Raw genomic sequence first — 21781 nt, 5'->3', positions numbered from 1 at the left:
GGAACATCCCAGCGATCAGCTGGGGGCTACCACCCCTATTCACCCCCACCCCCTCGAACTGAACGACAGAGCCGCAAGCTGTCCCAATAATTCCCAACTGGTTTTGGCGGCTTTCGCCATGACTCGCGCTAAACTTCCCAGCGAAACAATAAAAAGGGTGCTCGTCCTGGCACGTTCTCGATCACTTGAACAAAAGTGCAGACGCATTGCGCCGCAGGAGCGTCCCCTTCGCCCCGCCCCTGGATTTCCGGGGGTGGCGGCGGGGGCGAGCGTACCCATTGCCGCCTTCGACGGCTCCTTGCGCGCCCAGTGGGGTATGGCTTTGCATATCCAGTGCGTAATTTTTGGTCCTGGGGCCGCGGCTGCACATCCTGGATTGCTCGAGGGATTCTCCGGAATTCCGCCTGCGTGCCAGTGCGCTGCGCCCCGCCTGATATATCCATTGCTATCCCTCTTATATAATCTGTTTATCTAGGGGATATATCTGTTAAGACTCACCAACTGATAGATACTCGTAAGGAGTGCCGTGGTCCTGAGATTCTTGGGCGATACGGGCGCCATCATCATTTCCCAGCTTCGGCGACAGCAGTTTTTCCACTTGCATCCCACGGCGGACGAACCGCTCACCGACGGCAGCAACATTTTATTGGAGTTTTTCCGAGTTTTCCTCGAGTTTCGCCCCGCAATCAATTTATGGATTTTTCCCGCTTTCAGCTAATCAAAGAGCAACGCAACTGTTCCGCGGCTGTTTCGTCATGCAATTGGACTTGACTTGTGGACGTCGCGAAAAGGTGGAGAATGCGGAACAACACCCACGCAGCCAAAAAACTTTTCCGGAGCTTTTCCCTCTGAAAACTGCACTGCTGAATTAATCAAGCGAAAAAAAACACTATATGGATAAAACAACGCTGAGTGCCAAGGTCTGCGAAATGTTTTGACTCGGTGGAGAGCTTTTACGACTGTGTTTTGTTTCATTTTCTAGGCGTCAGTTGGTTGGCTATGTGATAAGGTTTGGTTCTTGAAATTTTAAAAATAAATCTTTTTTAGTAAATCAATATTTTAAATGCAACTTAAAAGGCGTTATGTTAATGTTTGGTGACTCCGACTTACAATTTAGTTTTATTTAGTATTTATTTATTTATAATTATAATTTGCTCAAATCAAATACATTTTTGGTGACCCCGAATTCTTATATTCAAGATTTTACTTTATTATTTGAGGTTTTTATTTCTTAATTTATTTAATTGGTTAGTTTTAGTTGTATTTAGTATTTATTTGTTTTATTTTTATTTTTTATTTTTTTATTTTATTTTTTTTATGCCAAATTGGCATTGCTAATGTAACTAAGTTTTGAAGTACAAAAAAGGAATCAATATTTGGTGACCCCGAAATATTTTTTTTAAGATTTTTCTTAATCTTTTCAAAAATTCTGTTTAAATATTGGAATATTTCTCAAAATTCAGGGTATATAAAAGTTCTGTTACTTATTTTACCCTCTTCACCGAACAATTTGGGGGTTGTTTTCCCCTTGAAACCGCGCAGATGTTTATCGCCCCACTCGTTGAGCTTTTTTTCGGTGACTTTTCAGAGCTTCCGACAGAGTTGCCACTGTTCTTTCGCAGCCCAAGCAATTAATGTTGCCGCTTCGGGACGGGACTTCCCCTTTGCGCACTCCACTCCACAGCCCGTTGCTATGATAAATTTTTGCATTTTAAAAGTCAATTTACACTGGAACTATAAAAATGTAACATAAATTTTGCCAAAGCAGGCCATAAAACTGCGGCCAGTCGGCGCGGAAAGAGAATCAAAGTCGTGTCGATGCCACTGGGCAACACTCCAACTCCAGCAGAACCATTCTAACCATCCGAAACCCCATCATCACCATCATGATCTTCGGTGGATTCGGTGGGGGGAATGGGAAATGCGACTTATGGCGCTCCCTTGGAGTTGGGAGCTACTTGTGGGCCTAATTGATTGTTTTTCTACGAGCTCGGAGCTCCGAAAAAAAGCAAGGATCGCGAACTAAGGATCAGCTCACAATGTTGGTGGAAAAACGAAAAACGAAACGATGATGAAGACCTCAGGGGCAATATATGTATGTTATGTTGGCGGCTTGTTATCATTGGGCGTGTTTTATTAACTTTTAAGCTGCCATGCACGCGAGGGGCCATAAAAAGTGCAACTGGCAAAACTGCAAAAGTCAATTAAAAATTTTTTACATTTGTTTGCACACACACGGGAATTTTTTCACCATCTCCATTTCCATCCTGGCGCGATAATCATAACTGCAAAAAAGTAAGAAAACTACGCGCAGGCGTCGCCCGTCGATAATTTATGGCCAAAATGTGATGGCCAAAAGGGGGAGGGAAGGCGAAAGGTGGTTCGGTTGTTCGGTTCTTCTGGGTTTCCGACTTTCGGAGCACAGGTGATCCGATCCCTGCAAGCTGGTGTATTGAAATATCATCTTGCAACCATTTGCCGTTCAATTTGCGTTCGCAACGCTCTTTTGATTGGTTTTTCCAGCCCATCACCCGAACCGCCCTCTTGCGATCCGCGCGATTCGACTACAAATTGATTGCCTTAAAGTAACTTGTAAAATGCATCTAAGAGATGCACAGGGAAAAATAATAAGGGGGTTTTAAATGTTAAATATATGAAAAATAACTATTTCAAATATTAAGTATAGTATTTTGCCAACTTTTTTTTTATGGCCTAAAAATAATAAAATCTTTTATTTAAAAAAGTAGCACAGTAAAGTTTTTGGTATAAAATATAATATCATTAAGATTTGCATAAGAAGTGCATATGTGGTATCATAAAAATGTTTAGTGTTTGGAAATCCGTGTTAAGAAGTGTTTAAAATGCCTTGCTTTTATAATATTAAGCAGTATCCTTACAAGTTTTAGGATATAACTATATTTAAAATTAAATAAAATTTATAGTACATAATATTAACAATATAACAATATTAAAGTGATATTTTTTCTTTATGGCAAGATCTTAAATATAGCTCATAATATTGGAGTGTAATATTTTCTTTGTAGCTAGACCATTTCTCCCAGTGTAAGCATCCAATGCAGTTCCTTGGCTGTCTCTGCTGCTTCCTGGGCTCCTCTTTCAGCCAAAAACAGAAGCAACATTACAAATGTGTGGCGTTATTGCCACGGGGGAGGAGTCTGGATGCTGAATTCTGGAGTCAGGAGTCAGGAGCATCGACTTCTTTTTGATTAAAAAAGGAAAAAGTGGGAGAGGGAGTTGGATTTGGCTGGAAGTGGATGAGGATGAGGATGTGGATGGGATGTGGTTGGGGGACTGGGGATATAGACGACGACTGGTTGCCCAAAAGCAATCGACGTTGTTAACAAGCATTTCAGCGCATGACAATTGGCATGCACACCTCCGGGCCATTAATATGCAACCGATGCTGACACATTTGGAGCTCAGCTGAGCCCGAGCCTCCAACTCTCCAACTCCTGTCATTCTACAACCGCAACTAAACAACTGTCGAGGGGAATGGACTTCGGGGGCCTTAGTTATTTAATCACAGAAAATCTTGCGAGCATAAATAACATTTCCCCGACTTATTTGCACAATTTGTTTGCCTGTTTTGACAGTCGTCGGGTTTGCAGGCATTTTCGATCTATGAAAGTTGCAGGTTTTTTTTGGGGGTGGGGTAGTTGAATTCAAGTGGTATCCCAGTGAAAATGCATTTGTTCTTGGTTTATAGAGATCTAAAAGTAATTACTAAATAAAAAAGGAATTAACTTTGGGCGGATCCCCATTCAAGTCAATTAACGTTCGTTGGCGATGAAACCCCTTTAAATAACCCACTTTAAATGTAAATTTTTGTAATAACTAGAAAATAAATTGGTAATAAATAATATGTGTCTTAATAAGGAAAATAATTAGAATTATTTTAATATTTTAAAGAATTTGACATTTAATAAAAAATTTCATTTAATAAAAAAATATAATTTTAATTTTTGATAATTTGCAATAAATTAAATACATTTATCGATTGTTCTAGCCTTAAACTTCTAGGTAAATGCTTCTAAATGTTGTCATTAGATAAATATGTTCTTTAAAGATAAATATGTTCTTAGATCTTCAGAGTTTTTTGGTATAATATATATTAAATGCATTTTGCTATTGTTCTCTCATATTTTCTCTTAAAGATCTCAATTAAATTCTAAGTAAATATTTCTTATCACTCCTTTCTCTTTAAATTCTCTAGCAGTACTCATCCTATTAATATCATAATTTTGCCATCTCATCTCCTTCATAATGCTGTCACGTTTTTGGAATCGCATTTAAACGCCAAATATCAATTGTCGCCCATATTTGCAAAGGACAAATATGAGAGGGGGTTTTATAAGCAGGGATGTATTGTCAGCTCATCTCATTGTTTTGGGATACATTTTCACATCGCTGACTTGTTTCGCGGATTCGAATTTTCGCGGTGCCGCAATGATGAAGATGTTGCGATTAAACATGCACCCCCACCGCAGGAACAGCAGCAACAGCAACACGCACAGCAGCAACACCATAAACCCCGCAGCAACATTCAGTTCCTGCAGCGGCAATTGCAAACAAACGAGTGAGAAAACCCTCACTCACTCGAATCTCAAGGGTGTGTTCAATTGTGTCAATTTAACGCCTTTTATGGCCCACCAAACCCGAACCATTTTCACCCTGAAACCCCCTTTTTAGCCACTGAAAACCCCCTTTTGCTGCACGTTGGGCATATTAATTATTGCAGGGCAAACGGTTTCAAATAGATCGCTGCCTCTCGATTCGCCAGCAGTGTTAATTATCCATTGGATCCAATGATGATGGATGGATGGATAGTTTCATCTGGGATATGTCGACTATTTGCCAACTGCATGCTCGCTTTACGCCGGCCAAACACGATTATTAGTAGTTGTCTGTGTCTAAATATTGGAAATTGTCAATGTGCTGCTTAAATGGTTTATGGATATATGCATGAGATGCACTGATGAAGGACGTGGATTCTCATCGAAAGGATGCAGAATGGCAAACACGGATTGCTGGGGAGGAAGAAGGAAGCTTCTCCGTTGCAAGTAGGAGGGCGGTGTTTTGCCAACAGGAACTGTAATTAAATTGGTAGTTGCACAAAGCGTTTATAGTTGGATATGATATAGGATATAAGGATATATTTTAAGAAAAGTTTTCAAGAAGAATTTCTAGATATAATAGAATCAAATAAAAACACCTCTTAACGAGGTAAAAAACTAGTGACGATCGCACCTTCAACATACAAAAGTTCTGATATCAACATTTGTGACGAAAAATTATTACACTCGTCATTAAATAGACTTTCTAATATTTTCTCATTCGGCCCGCCCTAGCAAACTATTCCAGCCTTTTTCCCTTCACAGGCATTTTCTATTGCAGCGTGCCGAATGAAAAAATATTAGAAAGTCTATTTAATGACGAGTGTAATAATTTTTCGTCACAAATGTTGATATCAGAACTTTTGTATGTTGAAGGTGCGATCGTCACTAGTTTTTTACCTCGTTAAGAGGTGTTTTTATTTGATATCAGAAGTTTTTGTTTGTTTACATTTGTTCTCATAGGAGCTAATATATACATTTAAATTTAAATTGGTCAATCATAATTTGTAAGCCATTGTATTTAAACAAATTAAGTTAAAAAGGCGTTTAAGTATTTCAAAATACCTTTTAAACGAGGTATGGCACATGTCTGTACCTTTAGTAGTGTAGAACTTACAAACTAACGAAATTTAGCCATTTTTAGCTTTTTTCCCGCTAAAGTAGCGGCTTTTTCCAAAAGTCGTAGAACAAAAGATTCCTATATGGAACTCTTAAGTGCAAATTTACTGATTCCATGACCCTAAAATACAGTTCGGATACCCACACACAAAATTCAATACTCAGGAAGCTTTAGTTGTTCGAGCTGGCAAAAGTGGATATTTTCGTATAAAAATAACTTTTAAACGTGACTTTTTACAGTAATGTGTTATATACCAAAATTTAAGGAATCTCAAGGGCTATACAGTTTTAAGTTTTCAAGAAAATCGTTAGAGCCGTTTTTGAGAAAAATAAAAAAAAGCTAAAAAAAAAGTTTTAAAAAATTGTCTTTTGTTCATATCTTTTTAATTATTACATTTACACAAATTGCATATAGAAGGCGTTTATAGCATTTAAAAATACCTTTCAAACGAGATGCAGCACAAGTCTGTAGCTTTAGTAGTATAGAAGTTACGGTTTTCCGAATTTTAGCTATTTATAGCTGTTTTCCCGCTAAACTAGAGAGTTTTTCCAAAAGTGGTAGAACAAAAGTTTTTTATATCGATGTGATGAACGTCATATTAAATTTTCAAAACTTAAGAAACATGTTTTGGACAAACTGACAAACTGACAAACTGACAAACTGACAAACTGACAAACTGACAAACTGACAAACTGACAAACTGACAAACAGAATTAAATTTTCATTTTGGGAAGAAGAAGGAAATCTTATTTTGGCTATAACTTTTGAACGGAGCGTCGGATTTTGACAAATGACCCCTCATTCGACGGGTATTTTCAAAAGGAATACAACTAAAACATTGCGAGGGGGCATTTATCCCCACCGGCCCCAACAGCTCCAAATTTCGTAATTTTCACTTTTTCACTTTCACCGCTCTCTCTCCCAAGCCAATTGATTTTCTTAAAGTCTTGGTATGCAATCCTTTAAGTTTTTGCAATACCTTTCGATTGGTGTATTACTCATTACGATCGGACTATCACAGCAGATTTTCAATTTTGCGGCTATATAATAGTAGTCGCCTTCGCACACTCTCCTGGTGCGCTTCGTCACTACATGGACTGCCGTCCATAGTGATTATAATATTAACTAAACATGACTTCTTTAGAAACATTTTTGTGCATAACTCGAAATAATAATTCTAAAATATTACAAATTAAATATAAAATAATATAAATAAATTTAAATTTTTTAAGCTAATTACAGATTTTTATTTCTATTTTATTTAACTAATTAAAAGTTTTATTTTTTTTTTAAATATTTCAAAAAATATATATCCCATGAGTTCAGAGTATTTATTTAGCTATTGAGCACTTTATATCCCAATATTTTTTCTTTGTACCATAAATTATGCAATATTTACGTGCCAACCAAAAGGCCCTTAAGCAAAATCTAATTAGCATTGAGAATTATAGCTACATTGTTATGAATATCTTAGTCCCTCAGGCATGTATTTATTTAATCCCTTTTATTTGCAAAAACCCTTTCCTTAAATTAGGCAATTCTTAAACAAAAACTTGCCCCTTGGTTATATGTAATCAGAGTTTTGAAGACTCCTGAAAATCCCGGGTAAATCATAAAATTCATAGGCTTAAAGAGGCACAACCTGCTGGCAGGAGCAAAAACAGTCGCCTTGCTTGCCTGGCAAATATCCTTGATATCATTTAGTCAACTGGAAAAAATTCAATCAGCATACTTGGCAAATATTCAACAGCGCTTGGGATGTGGATGCGAATGTCGATTGTTTGACTGAGCGAGCAGCCCAAAGGGGGCTGAAAATATGGGGGTGGTGGCATAGGAGGAGGCCAAAGGGGGTTGGGGGTGTTCGCTGCATAAATCAACAGCAAATAAATGCTGATACGCTGAAAGTTCGTCTTGGGATGCTTTCGGCTGAAACAAAAAAACATTCGAAGCGGAAACGGAAAAAAGAAAAATACAGGAATAAAAAGAAATAAAAGCGAGGAGAAAAATTCGCATTCGATAATTGAATTTTCCCCGGCGGAGAATATAGAAATAGGAAGAAAAAAAGTGTCCAAAGGAAAAAGTGGGTGGGTGGATGGCCACGAAGGACCCCAAAGCGTGTCCAGCGATGCATGCGTCGCACGTAGCCGGAGGAGCAGAAGGAAAGGAGGAGTCGTCCAAGGAGCAGGAGGATTAAGAGGAGGAAGCTCGAAGCCGAGCTGAGCTGCTCCCATATTATGTGCACAATAAATAGACGTGATCAGCATGAGCAAGGTGAGGGAGCATCGCTGTCGTCCTTCTCGTCCACGTCCACATCCTCGTCCGTGTCATCCAACTCTCGTTCTTTTCCACCTCGGGAGCGTCCTTGCGCTTGGCTGAGCGGCCACATCGCTGGCTGCATGCTGACAAGGAGCACACTACGGAAAAATTTCCTTTTCAAATCAATATAATACTGCCTTAAATAAAAAAAAAATTTTAAAGAGATTTTTGTAAGTTCCTTTAAATTGCCATTTCATAAACTCAGGTTTCAGAGCTTATCTACGCATTTTTCGTTCTTTTAATATTTGTTTCCAATATTTTGGAAAGGAAAACTGAAGAACATTATTAGACTCTATTTTCATTTCATATAATTTCATTTATAAAAGATAAATATTGATTACAAATACTTATTATTAAGTTAAACTTTTTATACATTTGTAACAAAAGATTTATTGGAATTTATTTTTTATATAATTTATTTCCTTTTTTCATTTTAATGCCAAATACTAAAAAGAATACTTTGAAGCATTTTTAGACATCGACTTTTAAATTTATGTGGTATATACAAATGTTTAATTTAAAAATTTTTAAAATTCATCTCAATCCACCAAAGAATAAATTTATTATGTATTATTATTTTATTATTATTTTGTATTTTAAAGCTATCTTTAAAAAGGTATAGAAAAGCAGAGTTTACGAAAAAGTGATGTTGATATATACTTTTTCAGCATTTTCCCCCCTATAAAATATTAAAGCTTTAGATAAAAATGTCTTTAAATCTGTAAGCTCAACCTTTGGCTTCCTAGAGTATTTTTTTCGAGTGCAGGGACTTGGAGCACCGAAATCCCCGAGTGGAAGGCAGCCGGAGGAGCGAAGGAAAGGAAGCACTTGAGAGGATGTTGACTGAGTTTTTCCCTTAGCTTCTTTTTGCCGGCTGTTTCCGGCTTTTGTTGCACGAAAAGTGCTCGACGGAATCTTTTGTCCCAGTATCTGTAACTGTCTATCTCTGTGTGGGTGTGTGTGAAGACAGGGGGAGGGAGGCCACCACCCCCTTTTCCCTTTTTCCTCCGGAGATGTTGAAACTTCCGAAAAACAAGGCGCCGCTAAACTTTTTTTATGCTAACTTACTTTGTAGTTTCTTCTTATTTGCAACTTTGATTTTTGTTTATTTTCGCTTGCGAGCCACCCCCGCAGTGCGAACAAAAAAAACGCAGAGAAAATGGGGGAGGGAAAAGCTCGGGAAATCGCAACCCCCAGTAAGAGAAAATGGCGGCAAAGCAGCTTCAAGTAAGTAGAAGGAAAATTTCTTGACACGGAAAATTTCCTTGGACTTTGTTTTTGCTCGCTTTTCTTAGTCGTTTCCTTTTGCTTCCGTTCACTTTAAAATGCGCCATTTTCTTGTTTGCTGACCCGGGCCTACAAAAAACCCCCCACTCCACCCCCTCTTAGATTTTCCAAGCGGAAGTTTTATGAATTTTCTACAAAGCGGCCAAGTTTTTTACCCAGCTTCAATGTCCTTTGGGTATTTTATTTTCATTTTTTTCCTTTTTTTGCCAGTAGAAAAATGTCTATCTTGCTGTGGAATCACTGCAGTGTGAATAATGACAAAAAGCAGAGGAGCTGCGTCAGGAAATATTCATAAAAAATTTAACAAGACATTTTCTTTCACAGAAATGTCACTCAAAAAAAATAAAAAATGCGGGTTGGTTACAAAATTTCAAACATTTCAGTTGTGTGCAATTAAAAAATAAACTGAAAAAATATAAAAAGGCAACTTGTAATGAAGTTATTATAGGCGTCAATGAAGGTCAACGAATCGACAGCCCGCACTCAGAAATGATCTTTTAATTGTAGTGGTGCCTAGCACCTAACTGAAATTAGCTTCAATCATCATTTTCCTATTTTTTAATTCCGAGGACTGCTGATAATTATGTCGCCTAGCCAATTGACAGAGCGTGAAGCGGAAAGTCTTTCCATGTGTGGCGGGTCATTAGAGAGTGTCATTTGTTGAGGGTCTTCAAGGGGTTAAAACAGGTCACTGGGAGGGGTTAGAATTTTCGGATATGGTGAATCTCGTGGCAGTATTATATATCCATTTAAAATCTAAAGTAAGCTCATTGATATGAATATTTATTTTAAAAATAAAATTTGTATTTACTATTATAAATGAGTCTGTAAAAATAATATGAAATATGATAATTTAATAATCAATGTTGAAAAGTATTTGATAATTTTTTATAAATTTAAAAACATTTCCACAATAGCCATATATTATATTCCTAAAGTATTTAATGGCAAAACCATTTTCATTTAAATTGTTATGTTTGTTGCATTATTAATTTAAGATTTTTTAATTAATTCAATTAGAAAAATCTAAATTACGTAAAGAAATGCATTTTTTAATCCGACATTGATTGATTTGCAACACAATTAGCCAAGCAAGCTTAAGCAATTAATTAAGGAACTTAGCACCACTAAAGTTATAAGTTTGTTAATTTAATGCCGAAGAAGTAATGAGGTTCACTGCCTTTGTTTTCCACTCCGAACAGAATCCGAAAACCTTTACCTTGGGAATTGGGCTTATTACAATGATAATGTGCATTAAAATAAAAAAAAGTTTACATAAATCAGTTTGATCTTAAAGTTTATGTTTTTCCTTTGCTTCTGTTGCTGCTGCTGCTCTATTTATACATAAATATTTTTATTATTTTTGGTTGCGTTTCTCAGGCGAATTAGCATAAATTATGCACGCCCACTTGCGAATGCAGTTCGTGCGTGTGGCTCGTGTTTCACCCCCTTTTCACTGGCTTTTCCTGGCTTTTCCCCCCTCATGTTGCACGTGCCATTTTCCACGGCAGGTGGAGCGACGCACAATTAAGCCTCAAGTGGCAGGACCAGCGGGAGTCCTTCAGGACTCGCCTAGTTTATTGAATTTTCATATTTTGTGCCTGCGACTCGCTCAACTATGTAAAGTGGATTTGGTAAACGAATTAGGCATCTCGCTGGCTCGAAACTTTGGCCAAACAAACAACACACAGCAGTAGGGCCAGAAAATAAAGCTGAAAAAATAAAAATGCCACGCCCACCGACGATTGCCAACAGCCCTCGTCTCAGCGGGGGGAGAGACGGAAAAATGAGGGAACCGGCACCGAAAAAAAATGACTTTAAGTGGTTTATAAATCTTAAAAAATAAAAATATTTACAATTCATATTTTAATATTTTTTTTTAGCTTAAAAATTTGTTATACGGTAACACTAAAAGTTGAAGACTTAAATAGCCCTTAGAATAAAAAATAAATCAATTGGCTTCGCCCTAATCAGGTATACAAAAAATGTTAAAAATGCTTTATAAAAAGAACCAACAAGTGTTTTGTTCCAATATCTTCCTCTTAATCTTGAAGAGGATCGCAATGAAACTAAAAGTGTTTGTATTGGTGGTTGTGCTAGTTATACTAAATCATTCGGTTGATGGCTATAATAAAAGTATTTAATGTTGTAATAATAGGTACTTTTTATTTAATTTGGAATCTATTTTGTTTTATGCAGAAAAGTGCAATGCTCCACTCCCCATTGATCAACGGTGCGGAAAAAGAATTCGTATAGGGTGGACATATAACATGGGAGTATGCTGGCAATTTTATTATCAGGGATGTCTACTAAATAGAAAAAATCTATTTAACTCACTAGCCCAATGCGAGAAGAATTGCTTAAGGTGATCTGAACAACAAAATATATATTATATGTTAAGTTTCATAACGCTTTAATATTTGAAAAGGTAAATAGTAATAATCTGTTTTTCTAATGTAACTTTTTCCCCAAGTGTAACATAATCGAATTTATTTGTCTGAGGGTTTTCTTTTGGGCAAAAGTTTTTCGCAAAGCTGGCAGTGGTTTTCAGTTTTGAGTTCATCTGGGTTTTCGGTACCCTCTCCTCACTTTTCCTCACTGCCAAGAATAAACCTCAACCCCTAACCACATTTGCACACGCTCGTCCACACACGAGATTTGATTTTATTTCATTTTCGGGATGCTGTAAAATTAGCAGCATAAGATTGGATTATCTTTATGTGTGGTGCTACAGCTTTGGCCCCTTTTTTGTTTGGTTTTTGTTCGGAAAAGAGACACAGCCCTGTGATTAAATATGTCGAAGCACGTGCCACGATTAGGCCAGTCGGGGGTTAAGGCACGGCACACAAGGGTTAAAGGGAGCGGCGACACTTTTGTTGAATTGCTAATTTGCTTAAAGTCAGCCTTTCTTTCGCTCGACTGGCCAAACGGACCGGAATTCGATGGCGGTCCCTCTGAAATGGGATTACTCTGAAGTGGCATCGCTTTTTTGGGCTTCTCAAGAGAGAGATAGAGATGTTAACGGAAATAATGGAGGCATTATAGGGTTAGTCACACGATTTGCTGCAAATCAATGAGTTCATCGGTAAACAGTTCGAGCAGGAAAGAAATCACTATTAAATTTTAGTTTATAGTTAATATTAAATATTTCTTAAAATCCTTGAAATTAATTTGCTCTACTTTAATCAGGTATGAATTTTATTTATTTAAAGGTATATAAACAGAATTAACCAAGTTAACATTTTAATAACTGTGTGAACTTTTAAGACGATTACAATGGAACTAAAAGTGTTTTTCCTAGTGTTCCTGCTAGCTATTCTTAATCCCTCGGTTATTGCCTTTAATAAAAGTATTTAATATTAAATAGTTATTTTTATTTTTTTTTATAATTTGTTTAATTCAGAGAAATGTAGTGCTCCAGGTCCCCAGGATGGCAAGTGCAGAGGTAGAAATGGAATGGCGTGGACATTTGTAAATCCAAAGTGCTGGCCATTCACATATAGGGGATGTATAAGGAATAAAGAAAACGTATATAAGACACGAGCCGAATGTGAGAAGACTTGCCTCTAAAAAATTACCAAGTAAGCCACAAAATAATATACAAAATATATTCATAACATAAATGAATTATTTTTTAAGTTTTATTATTGTTTAAATTAACCTAAGTCTAATATTTTGATTATATTTAACCATGACAAGTGTAAATGATTATTAATATTAACTTGATGCGTTTTTAAAAGAATTTTCTTTGCACTAATTAAGTATGAAATTAACAAAAACAACGCTTTATAAACAAAATCAACCAGCTTTATATTTTAATAGTTGTCTGAAACTAGAAGAGGATTACAATGGTGTTAAAAGTGTTGTTTTTGGTGTTTCTGCTGGCTATACTAAATCTTTCGGTTAATGGCCATAGTAAATGTGCGCTTTATTTCCAATAGATATATTTCATTGTTATTTAATTGTGTATACAAATTATTTTATATTTCAGGGCAGTGTAAGGCCCCAGGACCCATTGATGGAAAGTGCGGAGGAGAAACTCGTATAGTTTGGATCTACAGATTCCAAGTTTGCTGGAAATTCTCATATGAGGGATGTATCTTAAACAAAGATAACGTATTTAAATCACTTGTTGATTGTGAAAATACTTGTTACTAAGCCTTAAGAAATAGCAATTAAATTTATAAAAATTTTAAAAATTATCTAAGCAATTTTTTTGGAGCCTGGGAAAGTCTTTTCTCAGCTGCCTTGTCGGCAAACGAAACGTTCTCTAATTGGAACCCCATTGGCTCACAGGCGCTGTAATATGGTCGTTCTATAAAGCCAATCCCCCTTCCCTTACAAAGTCATAAAGTCAATTAATCGCCTAAAGTGCGGGATAATAATTCCGGGGCCCAGAGAAACCGCGACAACCGCCAAAAAGCAACGAGCAGCTCGAGACGTCTCAACTATAAATCGACCCGAAATGGGATTGGGATGGTCGAGGGTTTGGGGAATGGAACCCTCTCTATAGAGACGACTGCGCGGGGTAACTCTTGTTTTGGGCCTCGCGCCTTTTGCTGTTTGTTTTTGATGTTGATGTTGATGAATGTCGGTGGCCGCAACTTTCCGCTGTTGTTTTTAGGCCTGGTTTAGGTTTGTGTGTATTTTTCTGACCATTTTCTGTTGTTCCCGGTTAATGTTTGCGTGCTGCTTGATGCATGTTCCCTCACATTTCACAGATCCCACTTAACCTCGTGATTGATATGTTGCAATAATTCTTATCAAACAATGACCGAGAAGCAGTGAAAAATAGATGGTTATATTACTCTGCACAGCACCGCCTTTTACTGTACCCACAATAAAACGAAAAAGACATGAAATAACAAGAAAGAAAGCTACCTTCGACCAGCCGAAGCTTATATACCCTTGTAGATAAAAGAATACTCACTCGGTGCAGTTCCAGGGATTCCAGATTCAGCGTTTCGATTTATTTCAATTTTGTTTTTAAGTAGTCAAGAATTAAAACGCCTACTTCCTACAAAGTTACAATGAATTTTCTTATATTTGTTTGGGAGCCTTAAGATATAGTGGTCCGATCCGGCTGGCTCCGACATATGTACTACCTGCAATAGAAAGAAGACCTTCGGGAAAGTTTCATCGCGATAGCTTTAAAACTGAGAGACTAGTTCGCATAGAAACGGACAGACGGACAGACGGACAGACGGACATGGCTAGATAGACTCGGCTATTGGTGCTGATCAAGAATATATATACTTTATGTGGTCGGAAACGTCTCCTTCACTGCGTTGCAAACATCTGACTGAAATTATAATACCCTCTACAAGGGTATAAAAAGCTCTTGGAGAAAATATATCCCAAAATTCTCACTTTTGTAAACAATATTAAGAAATATTAATTTTCATTTATCATTTTGATTGAGCGATCAAATCAAAAGAGATCTCTTCTCTGTCTTCTCCGTTTGTTTTCTCGTGTGATTTCTTTATTATGATAGCAGAGATTCTCTTTTAATGATCTTTCGCCGTCTTGATTTATGGATCCCGAAGATCCCCAAGATCCCCAAAGACCGCAAGCCAAACGAAAGATCCATTTCGAACTCAACTTTAGCCGCAAGGTGTCGAAACTGCAACTTGATTTTTGGAATGGGAAGGTGTAGCTTTGGCTTTGGGCCTGGGAAAAATAGGTGAGCAGATCAAGTCAATCTAACGGAGTCGGTCCACTCTAATAGAGGGGCACTTCTTGTGGGCGTGAATCAGCGTGAAAATGTGTGTGAAAATGAGAATATTGAGAAAATGATCGGTTCCCAGGCCTGGTAGGTATATCAACTTTGGGGGTCTCTTAGTTTGGACCTAAAAAATTTTCGTTACTTGGACTTAATGAATTTTTAATTTATTTTAAAAAGTAAAAATACCAAAAAAAGTCAGAAGAAAATTTTTTATTTGTCCTAAAACCTTACAATAATTTTTGGAACAGCGAATAACTGTCTAATTTTTATACCCTTGCAGAGGGTATTATGATTTCAGTCAGAAGTTTGCAACGCAGTGAAGGAGACGTTTCCGACCCCATAAAGTATATATATTCTTGATCAGCATCACAAGACGAGTCGATCTAGCCATGTCCGTCTGTCCGTCTGTCCGTCCGTCTGTCCGTCTGTCTGTCTGTCCGTCTGTCCGTCTGTCCGTCTGTCCGTCTGTCCGTCTGTCCGTCTGTCTGTTTCTACGCAAACTAGTCTCTCAGTTTTTGAGCTATCGGGACGAAACTTTCGCAAAAGTCTTCTTTCTATTGCAGGTAGTATATATGTCGGAGCCGACCGGATCGGACAACTATATCTTATAGCTCCCATAGGAAGGATCGGAAGAAAAAAACTTTAAAAAATTCTAGCTTCGGTGTTTTTTGAAATATTACCTTCTACTTTTGGGGATGTTATTTTTTAAATATTTCTGAATTTCGAATTAATTATTTAAAAAATCGGACTACTATATCATATAGCTGCCATAGGAACGATCGGAAAATTAATGGAAAAGTAATAGGAAATAAATTCTAGCTTCTTTGGTTTTTATTGTATTATCTTCTACTCTAGGATATGACTCTTTTTAAATATTTCCGAATTTCAATTTTAATTTGATCAAAATCGGACGACTATATCATATAGCTGCCATAGGAACGATCGGAAAATTAATGAGAAATATTAGAAAATTAACATTTTTGCGATTTGTTAATTAATAGGAATGATCTGCAAGGGTATATAAGCTTCGGCTGGCTTAAGCTAGCTTCCTTTCTTGTTTTGTGATATTTTAACTTAGACTCAATTGGAAATAGTTGCTTAAAACGTCAATTATGCTAAATAGGTAAGTGCTTTATTCTTATAACTTTGTAATTATATCTATTGTATGTAAAATTAATAATAATAAATAATGTCATATTCCAATGGCTTTTTAAGAAAGGCTTTCATGGATTAGGCAGCCTCTGAATTGAAGTGTGTCCTTTGAAGCTAACCCCGCCCCTTGCGACACATCCTCCCACTTCCCCCGATTTTCGACCCACCCACAACCCGTCCCTCAACACTCGAGTGACGTCGACTCTCGACTTTTGTTCTTTTTTTCCTGTTCAGCCGAAGACTTAACTTAATTATACCCTGTAAATAGGCGTTCGCGTTGCGCAATCCCTTTTGGCCTTTTGTGAATGCTTTTGGGGGGTGGGTTCCGCTGATTTCCTGCTCCTGGTCGGAAAAAGATCCTTTGTAAGCCGCTTAGATCCCGAAGGGTTCCGGTCCTGGTCCCTCGACCAGTTTCGAATATTTCAAATGTTTTAAAACGCTTGCAAGCGTGCAAATTAAAATTCGGTTTCTGCGGTTGCCACACTTGCATAACACCCCGTGCAAACACCACCGACGGGCAAACAACCCACACCGAAACCCATCCCACCGAAACCCAATCCAAACCACTTCGCACTTTGCACCACACTCAACCAACCACACGGACATGCTCTCTATAATTTATTTTGACATGTTTGCCAACACATTTCAATTGATTTTATTGTTGCCCCGGCAGTCTCGCTCTCTATAAAAATAAAATAAACTGAAATCAGACGAAAAGTATCACAATTATTGAAATATGAGAACTTTTCGACTACCAAATGTGATGTAAGTGCACTAAGAAAAAAGGAGCTGTGTTTTTGCAACCATATGGAAAGTGTGCTATTACGTTTCTGTATCTATAAATTGTACGATTGTTTTTATTTATTTATAGAAGGTAAAATTGTTAAAAATATATATTATTTAAATTTTCTGAGTGTAAGTCGCTGATGACAATTAAAATACTTTTTATTTTAATAAATAATTTTTATTAAATTTTAAAGAATATTGTTTGGCTTAACACTTGTGTTTTCTAAATGATTTAAATGAGAATTTAAATTACTTTCACAATAAAAAATGTATTTAATATATTTTTAATTAATTAATTTTAATTTTTTTAATACTCTAAGCTTCTTACATAAATTTAAAAAAAATGCAAAGGCTTCTAGTATTTTTCTCAGTGCACATATAGTAATAACAAGTTGCCGTTATCGCCTCCAAATCACTCCCCTCCGCCCCGCAAAACCGCAGAGCAGACAGACTCCCTCGCTGGCAAATAGTTTTGCGGATTTGTAAATTAACAAATTGAATTAAATGCGCGACTGGGCAGCAGATTCGGAATCAGAATCCTGGAAATCCTGAAAACCCTGGCAACTTGTTTCACCCTCCCGAGGGGGTTTTTAGTTTTATTTCGGCTGGGCTTTACGCCTATTTGCATTCGCTGGTTGGAATGTCTGTTTTTTTTTGGCTCATCTAGAAAATTATGAAAATTTTCATGTTTGTTATACGATGATATAATCGCCGATGATAATCGCCCTGTGTCATCATGTGGCAAATTGCGGCAATTGTTGTTAATGATTAGGCCGTGCAAAAATTGCAGAGATCAATGGCCTTTGATTGCGGTCATAGTTTTGAAATGGCAGGTGGTCCCTTTGCAGGGTTTAGGGATACAAAAGGTATTTGTTGGGGAAAGCCTAAATAGCATTTCCCGATTTTAAAGCTTTTCTTTTCTTCAGCTCGGAGATTTTTTCGCAAAGGGGAAAATTTGATATTTGTGCATATTTTAAAAGGCAAACAATTTGCATGCAAATACTCACACATGCGAAAAAAAAAGTTCTGTTCTTCGTCTGTTTGCCATATGGGTGTATTTGTATTTGTGATGCCTCCGCCTGTGAAAATATTCGACATATTTTCCAACAACCAAAGCAAACATCAAAGGATGCCAAGGAAACGAATGTGAAGTGCTCTGGATTTTTACTCAAATGGGGGCTAATGGTCTATAGAGATTTTAAGGAGATTTAGAGATTAAATTAGCTTCTTATAGTCAATAAAAAAGGGGAACTGGAAAATTAAAGGTCATTCTTTTGAAGGAAAATTAATTTGAAATGGGTAATTTAATTTGCCCTAAATAACAAAATATTACAAAATTTTTTAATATTGTAACTACATTTAAATTGGGAATACACAAAGACGCAAAGCAAATAAGCAAAAAATCAAAAACTTTTTCTAAATTTAATTAAAGAACAATATATTACAATAAATCTTAGCAAAACAGGCACTAGCTAAAGACTTCTCTATTCCTTTAAATTCCTTAAAAATTTTCCGATACCCCTTACTCTGCCTTCCCATAGCAAGCAGTAAATATGCATTTTGTTGAATTTTCCATTTCCATTTGGCCAACCATTTTGCGCATTTTTATGTTGTTTATTTTTGGTAGCTTTTTAAAAAACATCAGAACTTTTCATTTACATATTCGCTTTGTAAAGAGACACAGTAGCAAGAGGATGGGGGGACTGACTGGTGTCCTGTGTATCCTTCGAAACGTTTGCCACATTTCGCCTGGTGCCGAAAAATTTGCATAAAATGCAAATGATGCCGGCAGCCAAAGGGAAAATGTGAGGGGATGAGGGGGAAAATCGGTGGGGAAAATGCGATGGAAGGAAGGATGAGCTACCTCGGTTACCGCTGTGGCTTTTTGTGGTCCTTTGCGATATCATATTTATTAAAAGGATTATTGGTGCTTCACTGGCATATCCTGTTAGCGCCGCTCAACGAACCTGGAACCTGGGCCACCCAACGGAAAACCACACAGTCGAATCCCAATCCCAAAAAAAGAACCCCACCCCGCACTATCCATCCATTTATGCAAATGAACAACGGCTGCCTTTTGTTTCAGGCTTTCCAACCTATGTAAAACCTCCAGCTCCAACTCCATTGGAAAATATGCTGCTTTTCTTTTTCTTTTCCTTTTTCTACAGTCGGCGCCATATTTGATTTAAAAGTTGACGCCACTGAAAAAAGCCTGTGTAAAAAAATTATACAAATACAATTAAAATGGGCGAGTTTTCCAGTTTACAACTTCGACGGAATTTTCAGAGTTTTCACCTGATTTCACACCTCGCACTTAGCACTCTGGAAATCCGAAGGCGGCGCTATCTTTGGACTTGGCGCTTTGTTATGATTGCACTCTATTTACTTGGCTTTTCTCACCTCCGAACTCGGTTTACTTCTAATGAAGTCGAACGTTTCGGCTGGATTTTATGGCCGAGAGCCTTCAATTGGCGACCGGAATGATGGGAATGTTAAGGATTCTCAGGATCAGGTGTTCTGTATGATGGGAATTGAGGGTGGGGTGTCGGTTTTTGTGTTATGGATAAGTTGGGTTGAGTTTATCAAGGTGATAATTGTTGTTCATATATAGTATTGAGAGTTTTTTAGTTTTGTAGGATTAACCACAAGGTAAGTACACGAGTCTTTAAAGTCTTTAAAGCTGAATAAGCTGAGTTGTTAAATAACAATAAAAATGTATTCCATTTATTTTTAATTCGTATAACTTTTTGCGATATACTACAAAAATAATTAACATACTTTTATAATGTAACGAATAAATAAAAAATTAATTATAAGCATGTATCAAAAAATAAATAAATAAACCGAATAAATGCCTAAATTTTCATGCTAAATAATTAATTGTTATCACAATATTACAATAACTTCAATAGATTATGAGTAGACATCGGATTTTAGGTGAAATCGTTTTTTTTAAATATGTTATAAAGCCACATTTGATTAGTTAAAATTTTTTTTACAAAAACCTCAATTAAGTTTTGCTTAAATCTAATTATAACTTAATAAATAAACTTTGTTACCAATCAAATTTGTCTTTAAATCATATTAAAAACAAACAATTTCACCTAAAATCTGATGTCTAATTATGAGGTAATTTAAACATTTTGTAAATCTTATTCAACACTTCATAGCCTTTTCATTCAGTTCTTTAATCAAAAGATTCCTTAAATTTCCTATGCCCATTTTAAAGACCTTCATTTGGCATTTAGTATGTCAATTCAAGAGTTCGTCTCTGTATGACATATTGCAGCAAGTGGAAATTGCTCGATTCCATCCCCGAAGCCCCAAGTCAACCCCTTCGCACACAGAAAACACCCTTTTGCCACACAGATAACACCCACATATGGCACTAACACCGCCAATTTGACGCCAAGTGTGTGTCCATGTGTGTGTGTTTTCCCGGCTTTCCCCCCCAGTTTCCCCCACTTTTCCTCCCCCTCAACCTTTCCTCGATGTCGATGCCCACTTGTCAGTCATTTTACGAAAATGTTAAAGTATCAAATTCATTGGAATTGCGTTGAGAATGTTTGACAGTTCATAAATGCCCGACGCTTGACTTGCATAAATATTTTGCAAGGCAGCCGGAAAATCGGGGTGGAAAGGCGGGGCGGAAAATGGGGGGCGGTGATGTGGGAGAGTCATGGAGCATGTGTGTGGTGAGCACTTGAAAAACTTTCCAAAATGCGAAAAGTCAAACAAATGTCCGCCGCGCCTCCGCTGCCTTTTTACACTTTTCAGTTTTCCATCTCGCATTGCTGAGCATTTTCCGCTTTTCATGGTTGCCATTTTGTTTCGAGAGCCGTCGAAAAAGTTTCCCCCTTTGTTTTATTTTTATAACTTGCTTCAGTTTATTTTCTTTTCTTTTTTCCCTGTGTTTGTTTGTTTTTCTATATTTTTTTGTGAGTTTGCTTCGGCGCAGTGTGGAATTCACTCGCCCGAAAAAGTCACTCAAAGTGTGGGCCCAACCACTGAGAGAAATCCACTCGAAGGGGGCGTTGCCCAAAATTCCGAGTGTTATGGTCGAGTGAGTGGGTGACTTTTGTTTCGGTGACAGGGTGTTTCGGTTTAATTCCGAGTTTCAGCTGCTGCTGGTCGAAAAACAGCTGTTGGCCGAAAAGTGAGAGAGTCCACAGAACCGGTGAGTTATGTTCTTTCTTGGCTGCCGGCGCTCTGTGTTAGTCGAATTCGTGGAAATCCATCCGCCTACCAGGAGGCATTTTCACCGCACTTTTCCACTTTCCGCGTTGGCGAGATCTAGCGCCGGCAAAACCGCTGTGGGTTTGACAAATATAATGGCTATGTGGTTTATGGGAAGTGTTCTAGAAGAGATAATTGATATATCAATTAAAAAAAATGAAAGAAAAACAAAAAAAATATTTATTTAGGTATTAATATATATTTTGAATAATAACATTCTTTTGATAAATTTACAATAGTTTAACAATAAAGATGTATAATAATAACAAGCTAAAATAAATTAAAACCAACAAATAATAAAAATAAGACTTTTAAATTCATTAAAATTTACATACGAATTCTCTACATATAATTTCTTTTAAAATAATAAATTAAATAATTTTTCTTTAAAGGTATTTGATATTAAAAGTTAGATTACCAAAGTTGGAAGTAAAGTTTTCAATATATATTTGGAAATTCCTTATACGTTTATACGTTAAACGTTAAGGAACGTTATACGTTTTAAAATAAATTTTTATTATTTAT

The 21781-nt window shown here is 36.9% G+C and overlaps 2 protein-coding genes, 2 long non-coding RNA genes and 1 other non-coding gene across 5 annotated transcripts in view; 3 read left to right on the top strand and 2 right to left on the bottom strand.

The window, feature by feature from the left end:
- Fie (Fire exit) overlaps window positions 1-929 on the bottom strand; it is a 2679-nt gene extending 1750 nt beyond the window's left edge. Inside the window, exon 1 of the mRNA XM_017148709.3 lies at window positions 499-929. Within this exon, the coding sequence (XP_017004198.2) occupies window positions 499-642 (144 nt within the window). The 5' untranslated portion in view covers window positions 643-929. The remainder of the gene's footprint in view (window positions 1-498) is intronic.
- Window positions 1-21781, bottom strand: part of Lamtor4 (Late endosomal/lysosomal adaptor, MAPK and MTOR activator 4) — a 26887-nt gene extending 5106 nt beyond the window's left edge. Inside the window, exon 1 of the mRNA XM_070214725.1 lies at window positions 21770-21781. The gene's annotated coding sequence lies outside the window, so the exon portion shown is untranslated. The remainder of the gene's footprint in view (window positions 1-21769) is intronic.
- LOC123003128 (U11 spliceosomal RNA) lies at window positions 151-429 on the top strand. The gene has a single exon (XR_006412435.1). It is a non-coding gene; the product is annotated as a U11 spliceosomal RNA (small nuclear RNA).
- Window positions 11386-11987, top strand: LOC108062137 (uncharacterized). Its single transcript, XR_001770153.3, has 2 exons — window positions 11386-11493; window positions 11557-11987. It is a non-coding gene; the product is annotated as an uncharacterized lncRNA (long non-coding RNA).
- On the top strand, window positions 12585-13508 carry LOC108062138 (uncharacterized). Its single transcript, XR_001770154.3, has 3 exons — window positions 12585-12706; window positions 12761-12938; window positions 13349-13508. It is a non-coding gene; the product is annotated as an uncharacterized lncRNA (long non-coding RNA).

The sequence above is a fragment of the Drosophila takahashii genome, chromosome 3L (genome assembly GCF_030179915.1).
Source record: "Drosophila takahashii strain IR98-3 E-12201 chromosome 3L, DtakHiC1v2, whole genome shotgun sequence".
Taxonomy (NCBI): domain Eukaryota; kingdom Metazoa; phylum Arthropoda; class Insecta; order Diptera; family Drosophilidae; genus Drosophila; species Drosophila takahashii.
Note: the sequence above shows the minus strand (reverse complement) of the source record. Positions and strands in the feature narration are given on the sequence as shown.